Genomic DNA, 13,905 nt, shown 5'->3' with positions numbered 1-13,905 from the left:
GCTATATCTATTAAGCGCTTAAGGGGCTTATAGATATAATCTATATAGTCTACCTTAATAATATCCTTATATACTCTTAAGATAAAAGAAGAATATACTAAATACTTAGGATAAGTAATAGAAAGGCTAAGGGCTATAGAGCTCTATATAAAACTATTAAAGTATACTTTCTATTAATAGTTAGTTAAGTTCCTTAGGTTTATTTTATCTATTAATAGGGTATTAATAAACCCTCGATAAGTAAAGGTAATAGCTTAATAGCTTAAACCTATAACCTACTATAATATTTAGGTTTTCCTTAGGTTCTATAATTTTTACTAACGATTTATATATAGGTACTCTAAAGTTATAGCGCCCCTAACTATACTACTAAAAGGGATTAAGAATAAGAAGAGGCTAGGAAGTATAGAGCTAAATCTTACCGAATAAGTAGCGTTTTAAGCTCTTAAGGATGCTTTTTAAAGAGCCTTACTCCTTTAATATTATAATCTAGAAAAACATATTTATATCGAAATAAATATATCGTAATTCGCGATAGTAAGAATTATCTCTTAACCTAATAATAAAGGGCGTTACTATCTAATCCTATTTTAGTTAAGGAAGTTTACTAGAGCTAAACTTAATTATAGTATTCTAGACTAAGAACTATTTACTATCTTTAAGTAATTTAAATACTAGCGATATTATATTAAAGGGGCAGCGTAGAAAGTAAAGGTATTATCGGACTACTATAACCTTTAGATATTTATATACTAGACCTCCTTAAATAGGAGGTAAGTAAGATAGTATATATATTTAGTACTATTTAACTTTATAATTAAATATTATATAGGTAAATTAAACCTAGTAAACGCGCTATTAAGAATGCCTAGATATAAGGGCGAGAGGCCCTTATTTATAAAACTATTTTTAAAGCTATAAGCGAAGCTAGCTACGATTAATACTATATCTATATAAAGAAATAATAAGGCGTTTTTATAAGTAAAGAGATACTTAACCTTAAGTTAATATAAGTATAGTAAAGCGCCTTTATATAAGGAAAATATATAAGCTTATTTATAGCGAAACTATAATAATTTAGGCGTAAGACCTAAATAAATAGCCGATTAAGCTAAAGAGAAAGCTAGTTATAAATAGTTACTCTTAAGGAAGATCGCTAAAGAAGCGGCTTACTATATAAAGGTTTATATAGTAAAAGTTCTAGAACTATTACTAGAGTTACTAAAACGTACTTAGTCGGTTAACGTAGCGATTAATAGGCTAAAGGAAACTAAAGACTTCTTAAAAAGGAAGGGTTTTTAGTTAGTACGCCTAGATAAACTACTACTATAAAAAGGTTATATTATAGTACCTTTAAAAGTAGCCTTATAGTAAGAGCTAATATAGCTCTTTTATAACGATCTATTAGTAAGATACTTTAGCTCTTAATATATTAGCGAACTACTAGCGAGGAACTTTTACTAGGATAGAATAATAAAAGATATAAATAAATATATCTAGTTATACTTAGTATATTAAGGTATAGTATCTAAGAGGCATTACTTTTATAGTACTATATAATTATTACTATATCTTATATAACTATAAGAAGAATTATTAATAGACTTTACTATAGGTCTACCTAAATTATAGTATAATAAATAAGACGCTAATACGATCCTAGTAATTATATACTAATATACTAAGTATTACCTCTTCTTTCCTATCTCTAAGATAATAATAGCTTTAGAGCTAATAGAATTATTCTATTACTAAGTTAAATTAGTATATAGACCTTTAAAAGGCATTATTTTAGATAAAGGGTCCCTATTTATAAGTAAGTTCTAGTTAAATCTTTATTTTATCTTATAAGTAAAATATAGGCTATTAATAGTATTTTACTTATAAACTAATAGGTAAATAAAATAAATAAACTAAGCTATATAGTACTACTTAAGATACTTTACTAACTTAAAATAAACTAACTAAGCGTTACTTATATATATTACTTATTTTATATATAATAATATAAAGAACGCGATAACTAGGTTATTACTTAATAAAGTATTAATAGGTTACTAACTAAACTTCTATATTAATACTAAGGACGATATTATTTAAAGGAGGGTACCTAAAGTAAGAGTAAGAGTTACTAAGCTATAAGAGCTATAAAAGAGGCTTAAGGAATACTTAGGAAAAGCTATTAAATCCTAAGTAAAATACTATAATATAAGGCACTAACCGCTTATATTAAAAGTAAGAGACCTTATAGTACTATCGATAAAGAACTTATACCTTAAGGACGAAAAAAGAAAACTCTTACCTAAGTATATAAAACTATTTTAGGTCCTATAAGCTATTAGAAAGTAAGTATATTATCTTATACTCCTTAAAAAGTACTTATGCCTTTATAACGGTTTTTATATTAGTCTCTTAAACGCTATAAAAAAAAGAAAAGGCACTTATAAAGGTAGCGAAACCCTATTAATACTAAACTTAAAGGATAATAAAGGTAAATAAGAAGTCTAAGAGATTAAAGACTAAAAAAGATCTAAGGGCGATACCTTTTTCCTTATTAAATAGAAAGGATAGCTAGCTAAGTATAATTAATAGGTCGATACTAAAGATATAGTAAATAGCTAAGACCTTATTAAAGAATATACTACTTACTTAACTAGGAAAAAGAAGTATAAGACTAAGTAAGGTATAGAAACTTATTAGTATAAGGAGATACTACTAAATTAGTAACGAATCCTTACTAAATCGCTACTAACTTATTAACGTATTAGCACGCCCGAATATCTTATAACTATATATAAAATAGTAAAATAAGAAAATAAGGGAAAACTATTTATACTACCTATTAAATATTATTAAGGAAAATAAAACTAAACTATAATATTATTAAGACCTTAATAATAAAGGAGAGAAAGATAGTTATAATTAAATAAAAGAATAATAAGACTTATTTATTACTTTTAACTACCCTTCTTCTTTACTAGCGTAGTAGGAACTAACTAAGGCGCCCTATCCGCTATACTAAATACCTCTAGAAATACTAAAACTACCCTATCTTCCGCTCCTTTCTTATCCTCTATATCGAGACCTATCTCTATTAGTATAGCACTTACCTTAGCCTTAGTAAATAGTAAGGCGTATTACTATAAAGTATAGCCTATATCGCCGTCGATAAAGTAGAGTTTTAACTAGGATTTCTAGGCTTAGTACTCTAAGCTTATATAGGCGATATTAAATAAGGGCGCGGGGTTAAAGCGAATAATAAGCTCGCGGTACTTATTAATTAGCGTATAGTAGTCGGCACGCTCGACCTAGTATATCGTTAGGCGGTTGCTAATAAAAAGGTCGGATAAAACTTATAATAGTAGACTTCTATATATATATAGTCCTAAAAGACTTATAATAGGCCGTTTTAGCGGCGTCGAAAGCCTTAGCTAAATACTATACTATAATAGCGAGATAGCGCTAATTAGCCTCCTCGAAAATAAGCACGCTTACGTCCGAGCTATTATCCTTAGTATCCTTATTACCGGTCTTTAGTTTATTAAGCTTATATAAGTACTCTATAATAGTAACTATATTAGCTTAGTTACTAAATATAAAAATAGCGGCCTTAAGAAAGATTAGCTTATTAATTATAATATTTAAAGTTAAAGGGAAACTTACTTAGTTATAAGTTATAGTACGTCTATAGTACTACTTATAGCGCGTTAAGGAAACCTCTAAGAAAATATAGCTAATTAAGAGCACCTTAATAAGCTTAGGCTTAGTTATATTATACTCTTTAACGACCGTCCTAAAATAATATATATACTAGAGCTTATAAAGGATAACCCCTTAGGCCTTAACTAAGCGGGCTTTAGCCTTAGATTAGGTATACTTCTTTATAGGAGCGCGACCGCCTTATACCGCCGCTTAGGTACCCTTATCTCCGGCGCCGCCGTTCTTAGGTTTATTAGTAAGAGGAGATAAATCGCGGCTATCTCCGTTATTACTATTATCGTTATCTTAGCCCTTATTCGGCTAGGTATTAAGATAGTCTTAGCCCTTATTTAGCTAAGCCTTATCGTTAATATCGGCTTACTTATTTTAAGAAGCGGCCTAAGCGATAATCTCCTATTAGCTAAAGCCGCCCTATTAAGATAGAGTAGCTAGGTTATTAGCACTTACTTAAGAGCGCCTAGGCACGATCTCCTTACTAATATTAATATCGCTAATAGAGGTAATAAACTTATAAGTTTCTTAGCTTATAAAGGTAGGCTTATTAATAGTCGGAGTTAAGGTATTTAGCGGGGTAATAAGGGCACGACCCTCGCTAACGTTAGGTCCTAGACTAAAAGTCTCTTAGGACTAGGATTCCCTTATACCTTTCTTAGCTTTCTTTACTAAGGGGAAACTAGCGTCGCTATAAGACTTCTAGGCTAATCGCTTACGCTTTAAGGTAAACCCGCCGCTACCTACTCCTATATATAGTATAGGAAACTAGCGTTATAGTTCTTTATCTTTTTTAGCGTAAAAGGTATTATTATTAATAAATCGTCGATAAAAAGTAATAAAAAAAAGTATAAGGGATTAATAAAAAAAGGCATTAAACTCTATAGTAATTATAAGCGGAAGAGTTAAAGAAAAAAAGAAAATAAAAGAAGTAAGAGATATATATATATACTTTTTATATTATAGTTATACGGCTAATATATAGGTAATACCGTAATAGTTACTTAGCGGCAACCGCTAGTATAATAACTATTAATATTATAGAGCGTAGACTAATATATACTTATATAAGCGTATATACGCAATATATAACTAAAACTACCTTTCTTCCTAACCGAATATATATAGTATAGCGAAAGTAATATATATTTAAGATATAGCGAAGACGTCTATATAAGAGAGGAGATAATTATAAGAGCGCTACTAAGAGGTATAGGCTAATAAAGCACTTAGGTATATAGTACTAATATATTAGTAGGGTATTAGTAGGGAATCGTGCCTACCCTACTTATATATTATAAACTACTTACTTTTCCGATAAAAGAGGAAAAATCTCTTTTCTTATAAGCTTTAGTCTTATAATAAGGAGAATATAATATATATAGTATAGTGCCTTTAGCTATCTCTACTACCTAACTAATTATACCGTAATACGTATTCCCTTATACTAACGTATACTTATATAGGTATATATATATAATATATAACTAAAACTACCTTTCTTCTTAACTAAATATATATAATATAGTAAAAGTAATATATATTAAAGATATAGCTAAGATATCTATATAAGAGGGGAGATAATTATAAGAGCGCTACTAAGAGGTATAAGCTAATAAAGTACTTAGGTATATAGTATTAATATATTAGTAGGGTATTAGTAAGGAATCGTACTTACTTTACTTATAAGTTATAAACTACTTACTACTTTAACTAAAGAAGAGAAATTCCTTTTCTTATAAGCTTTAGTCTTATAATAAAGAGAATATAATATATATAGCGTAGTACCTCTAGCTATCTCTACTACCTAGCTAATTATACTATAATATATATTCCCTTATAAAAGGGCCCTCCTTTAGTTTAGGCCGGGGTCCTAGGTTAAGTCTAAGCTAGGTCCTATTAATAAAGGGAATATACCCTTAGTTAGTAAGGGTAGGGAAGAGTTTTCTACTTATATAAAAGAGAACCTTACTTAATTCGTAATTTTTAATAGTATATTATATACCCGCTAATAGCTATATAAGGCTATACTTAAGGGGGCGTAATACGCTATTTATAATAGTTTCAGGTATATACTTTTTTTATATTTTAAGCTTAGTTTAGAAAAGTTAGCTAAGAGGATATAATAGTATTTTAACGTTTAAAAATCTATATAACTTTACTATAATTCTATATTAACGCGACTCCTACTTAAATACTATAAGGGACTAATAAGGACGTTAGTTAGTTCTTCTACCTTAAGTATTTATTATAGGATACCTTATAGTTAATAATCTAAGTACTTATAATAATATTTACTTCCCTTAAGAAAGTTACCCTTAACCTTTTAAGGCTCCTTATAAAAGAAGGAACTTAGAGGCTACTAAGTAAACTCTAAGAAATTACTTAGAAATCCTAGAAATAATAACTAAGCGGATTATATAAATATTTTATAAAGATTTCCCTTATAAATATATTATATAGGGAATATACTATAATTTCCTAAGTAATAATAGCTCCTTAAGGATTATATTAATATTCTCCTAAGAAGTTACTATAAGATTATAGTAGGGAAATTATAGAGAAATACCTATACTTACCTAAGGAAAATACTAAGAAATACCGCTAATATACTATATTACTATTATATAAGGTTAAGCTATTATTTAGTTAAAGCCTTAAGTAAGGTCTTATACTTATTATAGTATAAATAGAAGATAAAGAATATATTAGATCTTAAGCGGGTAAAAAAAAATATAGATAGTTATTACTACTCTTACTTTAACTTATAAGACTAATAGCTAGTCTATATTTAATACGTATAATAGTATATAATAGCTAGTCTATATAATACGTTTAATTATATATAGTAGCTAGTTTATTTAGTTACTTATTAAACCTATACTAGATCTAGGTAAATAGTAAGTTTAAAGTACTAGCCTTATACTAAGGGACTAGTAAATAATATCTAACCTAAGAGCCTTAAGCTATATTAGGCCCTATATATAGCTCTTTTACTTTCTTAAAAGCTTAGTAGTTACTATAAGACTTAATTATAACTTAGAAAAAAAGAAAGCTAGCTAGGAGCCCTTATAGGCCCTAGAGCTTAAGGCGTCTACTACGATAATAAAGGCCCTTAAGCCCTTAGCTAAAAAGTAGTATTAATACTTCTTAGCTAGCCTATCTAGCTTAAAAGACTTTAAACTACGGCCCCTAGCTTTTTATAGTAACGGCTTTAAAAGGTACCCTAAGGGGTCCCTTATAGAAGCTAACGCTTATTCTTTCTATAAAATAAGCTAAGAAAATAAGCCTATTAAAGTATATTATAAGAACCTAGGACTCTTAATTAAAGTAGCTAATATAAAGCTATTTACGATACTAAGAGACTTTTAAGAGGCCTTAACCCTTAAGGCCGAGCCCCTTTAACCCCCTTATAAAGGCTTATATCTTTATAAAAAGCTAAGCTACTATAAAGAAGTTTATAGGCTTCTTAGACCTAGCTATATATATTTAAAGGGTCTTAACTAGCCTAGAAGCCTTTTATAATATATAGCTATACTAATGCCCTAGCTACCTAAGGATCTTTAATAATAAGCTAGCTAACTAGCTAGCTAAGAAAGGCTTAAAGGCCCTTACCTAAGGGACCCCTTTAGTCTTTATTAGCTACTTATAAAGAAAGGTCTAGTACGCTACTAAGGACTATTAAAGGGGCCTCTAGGCTACCGAGGTAGCTAAAGGCCCTAGGGCTAAGGGCCTAGGTAAGTACTATATATTTATTTAAAAGACCCCCCGCTTAGCCCTTAGCTTAGAGATAACCTTATAAGGAGGCCTAGGCCGACCCTCTTAGCCTTTTACTAACTCCTCTTTAAGGCTAGCTTCTTATTTTACTTATTAAAAGGACTAATAAGGTAGACCGAGACAATTACTACTACGGCTAAGGAAGGTATACGGCTAGGCACCTTATCCTAAGGTGCCTAAACTATAGGAGGGAAAGAGAGGTCCTTTACTAGACCTTTAAGAGATAAAAGGGGGCCCTTAGCCTACCTCTTCTCTATAGCTCTAAGGAAGGAAGGGAAACCCTTTTAACCTTCTTAGCTAAGATAAAGATAGGGATAGCTAAGTAGCTCGAAAAGGAGTAACCTAGGGGCCCTAGGGCCCTTAGAGGGGAAAAACACTATATAGGAGGAACTAGATTAACCTTTCCTTTATCTTTGCCTTTATAGCTACCCTTTCCCTAATTAGTTATAAGCCCCCGTGCTCTATAGCTAGCTAGGACTGCTAATAGGGACCTAGGCCCCTATTAGCCTCGCTATGGGCCTAGAGGCTGCATGCGAGTAATAATATAAAAAAAACCCCCGTCGTAAATTTACTATAGCGTGGGCGGTAAGAAAGAGCCAGATCGTCGCTCGTGTCATGTTTCCCGCTAACGAGTATCTACTCAGACATGTCCAAGGGGGGACAATATGCGATGACAACTTACAACTTCCTCCATCACTCAGTCAACCTAGATCATACCGACCACGTCAGCCTAGTGAAATATGAGGACGGCCAACTAGAGGTTACCTTTTCTCTTTAGGAAGCGTATAAGTATGCGGTTTATACCTGGAATAGCGGCCTGATCCCCATCGCGTATACCAAGGGGTGCGGCGACTATGATAAGGGTGAACGTTGCTACTTCCATGCCTCAAACTTGAGCTTCAACTCTGATAGCAAGACTGTTGTTGCAACGGGCGAAGCTCGTCATCCCGACGATATCACCTCGGCTGGAGAGACAGAATGAGGCATGTCGTCTCCTAACGAGGGTTCCGGCACCACCGGGAACACTTTTGAATGGGGGCAGGCCAACGGCAGTGACCCCGCGCACTCTTTGTCAAGACGCGAGGAAGAGAGCTTTGATCCCAAGCGCAGCTGCGAACCCCCTGAAGACACCAAGTTCAAACTCCCTACGACCTGTTTGGACGAATGGTTCGATCAGGACCTGGATGACAAGCTTGGGTACGAGAATATGACTGAGGCCTACACAGGCTTTGTGGCAACTATCGACGAGGCAGAGGCCACGGACTAAGGTAACTCGATCGGCGACGACTAAGCCCGAAGAATGATTCGTTTCGATCGATTGAGCGAAGGGGTTTGTTCGGTTGGCTGCGCACAAAGGCACTCTAAATCTTGAAGCCAGTCTATAATGTCGTCAAAGACACATTTACAATCACGGCCAGCATAAACAAGGACCTCTCTTAGGAGTTTCCCTAGAAGGACGCCAAAGCCTTTGACTCTGACAAGCTAAAGGAGAAGAAAATCAAGCAGGTTAAGTTACCTTAGGGGGATTCCATTCTTCTTAAATATTTTAACTCCGAAAAGTCTAAAACTAAGGTTTACACGGACATTACGCAGGAGAATACAAAAAAGTCGTATATAAGCATTTATTGCGTTAGCTGTGGCGTCTCGGGCAGCGCGAGAGTCGGCGGCCGGGCTCGCTAGACCATCGAAGGCTTCGAGTAGGGCTTTATCGATATCTGGGCTAACATGCGAATTGCCATGAAACTCGGCATCGACGCCTAAATCTCGTATAAGACGGACTTTACCTAAACCCTCTTCGATATTGGGCTGCTAGGGCTAAGATATAGAGTCGTCACTATCGGACCTCGGGTATCCGTTGCTTCTAAGGTTGGTCTCGAGGCCGCAGTAAACGGCAAGCTACTAGCCGGTGCTAAGATAGGCATCGAGAATGCCCACGTAAGAATCGACTTTATTAAGTAGGGCCCGGCCACTTAGAGCGGCTAGAAGCCCTATTTTAAGCCGACTTTTATAGCCAGCGGCGAGATTGCCGTCTCTTCATCGCTAGGTTTCCCTATTAGCCTAGCTTATGGCATCAAAGCTGGCAAATGGGACAAGTCCGTTAGCATCATCAGCGAGCCCTCCATCAAGATAGGCGCGTAAGTTGCTGCCTCGCTTGGCCTAAACTCGATCGGAAAGCTGGCAGGCACGTGGTCAGGCGACATTGAAGAAACAGAAGGCTGCAAAGGCATCAACACAGTACTGAGCTGGCGCAACGAGATCAAGGTCAATGTCGTCGATCATGCAGAATTCACCTTGTTCGATATAGAGGATCAGAAAATAAAGTCGGGCTACATCGGGTAAGTACTCACCAGTATTTCAATGTTTCTTCCACATCAGCTAACGGACAACAAAAAATAGGGTGCCAACTGGCGCGCCTCCGAAGACACCGGGAACCAAGCCGAGCGGGAAAGAATCTCCAAAGCCAGATGCCGCCAAGCCTTCGGCAGCGAAGCCGCCGACAACCAGGTCATCAGGGGCTGCACAGAAACCTGACCGTGAACAATGGAGTAAATTTCTCCAAAGAGGCTTGAACCGAGACGAAGCCAATAGGTGTGTCCGAAGCAAGGTTAATACTTATAAGGGAGCCAAGGCATGGCAGAAACGTCTAACCCAATTCACCCTCCAATATTATATGGAACAATTTTCGGCGTGGCAGTCACAACAAAAAAGGGACGTCATGGTCGTTGAGCGTCGGCAAGACAACGAGACTGCCGAGGCAGTCGCCGACATGACGGAGGGCGTTCATGGTGGCGAACCCAACATGATTACTTATGAGCTTGAGACAGTCGAGATTCACGAGTACGTCGAGGACAAGCCGGACGCACCCGTCTTCAATACCCTCAAGGACCCAGACGACACGACCATGGTTATTTCCTGCAGCGACGGGAACATATACGCTGTCCTGGCCAACAGCGGTCATAACGATGCCTGCTCTAAGATATAGGGGGCTCGAAGCAACGTCCTTATCGCTGATGGCTCAGCGAAAATGATGCACTACTACAGCGCGATAATATCGGCGGCCGGCGTTTCTCGTCTACGAGTTGCAGACTCGCATAAGACGCCCAAATCGAGCGTTCCCGTCCTCCTCACTCTGTACGAGAGCCCCGAGAATCAGCAAGAACAGTTTTACGTGGCTGTCGACAGCCAAGAGGAGGCCTTCTATCCCCTGGTGTGTGACTATAAGGACGACCGAATCGGGTCCAAGGTCTTCCTGGCAAAGGATCCCGTACAGGGCGTCGAGACTCTTCAAAGCCCAGACGTGGAGCACTCAGTCACGGGCGGGAAGGTAGCAGAATGCTTCCCACTGGTGCTGGGTAAAGCAAAGCGAGACGACAAGGGCTACCTGATCCCCGATGAGAGCGAACAAGTCTTGCTCGAAACTGATGCTCGAGAGTGAGGGTTTTGCTAGGGAGGCCGCATTCCGAAGTGGGGAGAATCCTGGTATAGACTATAGAGGGAGAGGAGGAGACAAATGGAGGGGAACAGAGTAGGCTATGGAAGAAATTTAGAGACTTTCAGCGGATTGGACATTCTCGCGCAACTATGGCCGTGTGTGATGGACAAGCCTTTGCCACCACCCATGTCTTATCGTTTAGGGGCGAGCTCACGCTCGGAGTCATCCACACAGTACGAAGTATCGCCGATTCGCCGTTTTCTTTGAATCTTTACCAGGTATATGTACCTTTTCGTCGGAGGCGAGGCAGAGCCGAGAATGGTATCAAGTATTCCGTTGCCGGTCAAGCCGGCGCTCTGTACTAGGCCCTGGCCCGGCATTTCGGATCCGGAACCCTTCCGCCTTCCGCCATCCGACTTCCGCTGCCGGCCTCCGCCAACCGCAACCCCCCCACTCCCCAGCAGACAATTGTCTCCCCCGTGATTAAGATCTCGTCATCCCGATCTGCCCATTCCCCACACCTCCTCCCGGTTCCCGCCTCCTGCCCGGCCCAGTTACCGAGTTTCGATTTTCGTGCATCACCTGGACGCGTGAAAACGGGTCCTCTACAGCTTAGCCGCTTCGGATGATGAACTCGAGGCTTGTGCCGACCGCGGATGGATGCGACATGAGCCAAAGGGGCCGAGCATTGGTAGTGCCCTGTTGCACGTGCTTGTTTGTTTGTACGTAGTGTCAAGGGGCGTGTGATTTCATCTAGAGGCGAGCAAGGCAGATGGATTCCAGAGCGTCAAAAGGGGGCCACACACTGAGACGGGCCCCTTTTTACCATTCGCTTCATCTTCCCACCTTCCCTTTTGTCATCCCAACTTGATACTAGACGAAGTTGGCAATCTGGGTTTATACCTTTCTCCAAACCTTCTCGGCTCCGAATCCTCCGTCTGTGTAGGCGCACTGATCCCCAGACCTGGGCCACTCGCGCAACGACCTACAAAGCCGACCTCGTTTGTCTTTATTTGCAAGCGAGTTATCTGGACCTCACCAAATACCCAGAGCGACATCATGTCGCCCCATGCTGTCCCCGTCGAGTCACACGATGGTAAGCCGCCGATCGACCTGGCCGAGTTTGCCGTCACAAAGAACGCCTTCCTGCCCGAGCGTGAGCCGTCCAAGAGGCTCGCAGACGCCTACTACGAGCCCTGGGAAAACATTGTCGCGCAGCTACCCACGCTCATCCAAAATGGCGGCTTGGGCCAGTCCATTGCAAATCTCCCTGTTCTATCAACCGCCCATCTCGGGACCGAAGCGGAATGGCGAAGAGCGTATTCAATGCTGGCATTTATGACACATGCGCACGTCTGGGGTCGCGAAGCGCCAGATGAGGTAAATAGCACCCCATTGCTCTTCAATTAATTCGTCACTCGTCTGGGGAAGAGTTGGCTGACATTCTTGCCTCTTCAAGATTTTGCCGCCGCAACTGACCCTCCCCTTTCTCCGCGTCTCGGAGCATCTCGAGTTGCCGCCGGTTCTCACCTATGCTGGCGCCAACCTCTGGAACTTTTCCTGCGCAGGGCACGATTTTTCTCAAATAGAAGACCTTAGCACAATGTTTTCCTTCACCGGCACCGAGTCGGAGTCATGGTTCTTGCTCATTAGCGTCGCCATGGAAGCCAAGGCCGCCGGCATCCTGCACACTATGATGGACGCCCTCTGGGCCGTCAAAACGCGCGACTACCAGGTCATCATCGAAGCTCTCGACGACCTGCGACGCTGCATCCAAGACGTCAGCGCCCTGCTGGAGAGGATGTATGAGAGATGCGACCCCATGACCTTTTACCACGAAATCCGGCCGTTCCTGGCCGGCAGCAAAAATATGGAGGCGGCGGGGCTGCCGCGTGGCGTCTTTTACGATGAGGGCAACGGCAAGGGTGTCTGGCGGCAGCTGAGAGGTGGAAGCAACGGGCAGAGCTCGCTCATCCAGTTCTTCGACGTCGTCCTCGGCGTCGAGCACCACAGCCACGGCAGCGCGGGCCAGGCGAGCTATCACTCCGAGGTGCGTGAGTACATGCCGGGCCCGCACCGGCGGTTCCTCGTGCATGCCGCGCGCATGGGAAGTATCCGTGAGCTGGCCATGGCGCCGCCGATTACAGATGCACAGCGCCGTCTGCGCGACGTCTATGTGGCCGCGACGCAGGCGCTGAGCAGCTTCCGCGACAAGCACATTCAGATTGTAACGCGGTACATTATCCTACCTTCAAAGCATAGGAATCTTAGTGCCGCTGTCACGACAACAAGGAGGCGGCAGAACTTGGCCAGCTCTTCGTCGTCGCAAAAGGCTGACGAGGAGTTGACCGGCACGGGCGGGACCAGGCTGGTGCCCTTTTTGAAGGCGGCGCGGGACGAGACCTGTCACGCGGGCAAACTGGAGCGGTCGCAGTGAGGATCCCGCCAGATGGAGCTGCCAGCTGGTCCTTGAAGCGGATGTGATCTTTGTGTTGAATTTCGGTTCGGCGAGTTGGCGTCGTCTTGGGGTTTTGTTGGCTTGAAGACAAGCGGAGGGCAGAGTGGAGCCCGACTTCTCTAGAGAGGCGCAATCAGCAAGCAGTTGATTCGCGAAGACGACGAAATGTATAAAGTCCATGGAGAGGAGATCAGTCCCAGCCGTTATATGCTCCGTTACCTAGACTGCCTGTGATGGACGTTGGTGGTTGGATGGAGCCCGCAAGAGGGGATGGGGTCGCGGATGACTCATCGGAAGCCTCTCGGGCTGTCCTCTCCTTTCTCTCGCCCTCCGTACTGTGGCAAGCATATCACGACCATATCCACGGAGGGTCAGCGCGCCGCCATTGCGGCCCAATTTATCCGCCGCCCCTTACGCAGAGTAGGCCAATATGGAGCTTACTGAATTCCCTGACGATTGCCTTCCTCCTGAGGGTCAATTCGACTCGCGAGAGTCCTTCTTGTCTCAATTAATGCGTGGGCAGCTC

The 13,905-nt window shown here is 40.3% G+C and overlaps 2 protein-coding genes across 2 annotated transcripts; both read left to right on the top strand.

Moving 5' to 3' along the window:
* Positions 1 to 10,204: 10,204 nt before the first annotated feature.
* Positions 10,205 to 10,924, top strand: HRG_01186 (uncharacterized protein; the record flags this gene model as incomplete). The annotated part of the gene is made up of 2 exons (XM_044859657.1): positions 10,205 to 10,442; positions 10,509 to 10,924. 2 exons carry the CDS (start codon positions 10,205 to 10,207, stop codon positions 10,922 to 10,924), a joined length of 654 nt encoding a protein of 217 aa, XP_044726057.1.
* A 1,056-nt stretch (positions 10,925 to 11,980) lies between these two features.
* On the top strand, positions 11,981 to 13,358 carry HRG_01185 (indoleamine 2,3-dioxygenase domain-containing protein; the record flags this gene model as incomplete). The annotated part of the gene is made up of 2 exons (XM_044859656.1): positions 11,981 to 12,301; positions 12,381 to 13,358. 2 exons carry the CDS (start codon positions 11,981 to 11,983, stop codon positions 13,356 to 13,358), a joined length of 1,299 nt encoding a protein of 432 aa, XP_044726056.1.
* Positions 13,359 to 13,905: the final 547 nt, after the last annotated feature.

This window comes from Hirsutella rhossiliensis (genome assembly GCF_020360975.1).
Source record: "Hirsutella rhossiliensis strain HR02 chromosome Unknown scaffold00001, whole genome shotgun sequence".
In the NCBI taxonomy this organism is placed as follows: Eukaryota; Fungi; Ascomycota; class Sordariomycetes; order Hypocreales; family Ophiocordycipitaceae; genus Hirsutella; species Hirsutella rhossiliensis.
The sequence above is the reverse complement of the archived record's forward strand: the minus strand, read 5'-3'. Positions and strand labels throughout refer to the sequence as shown.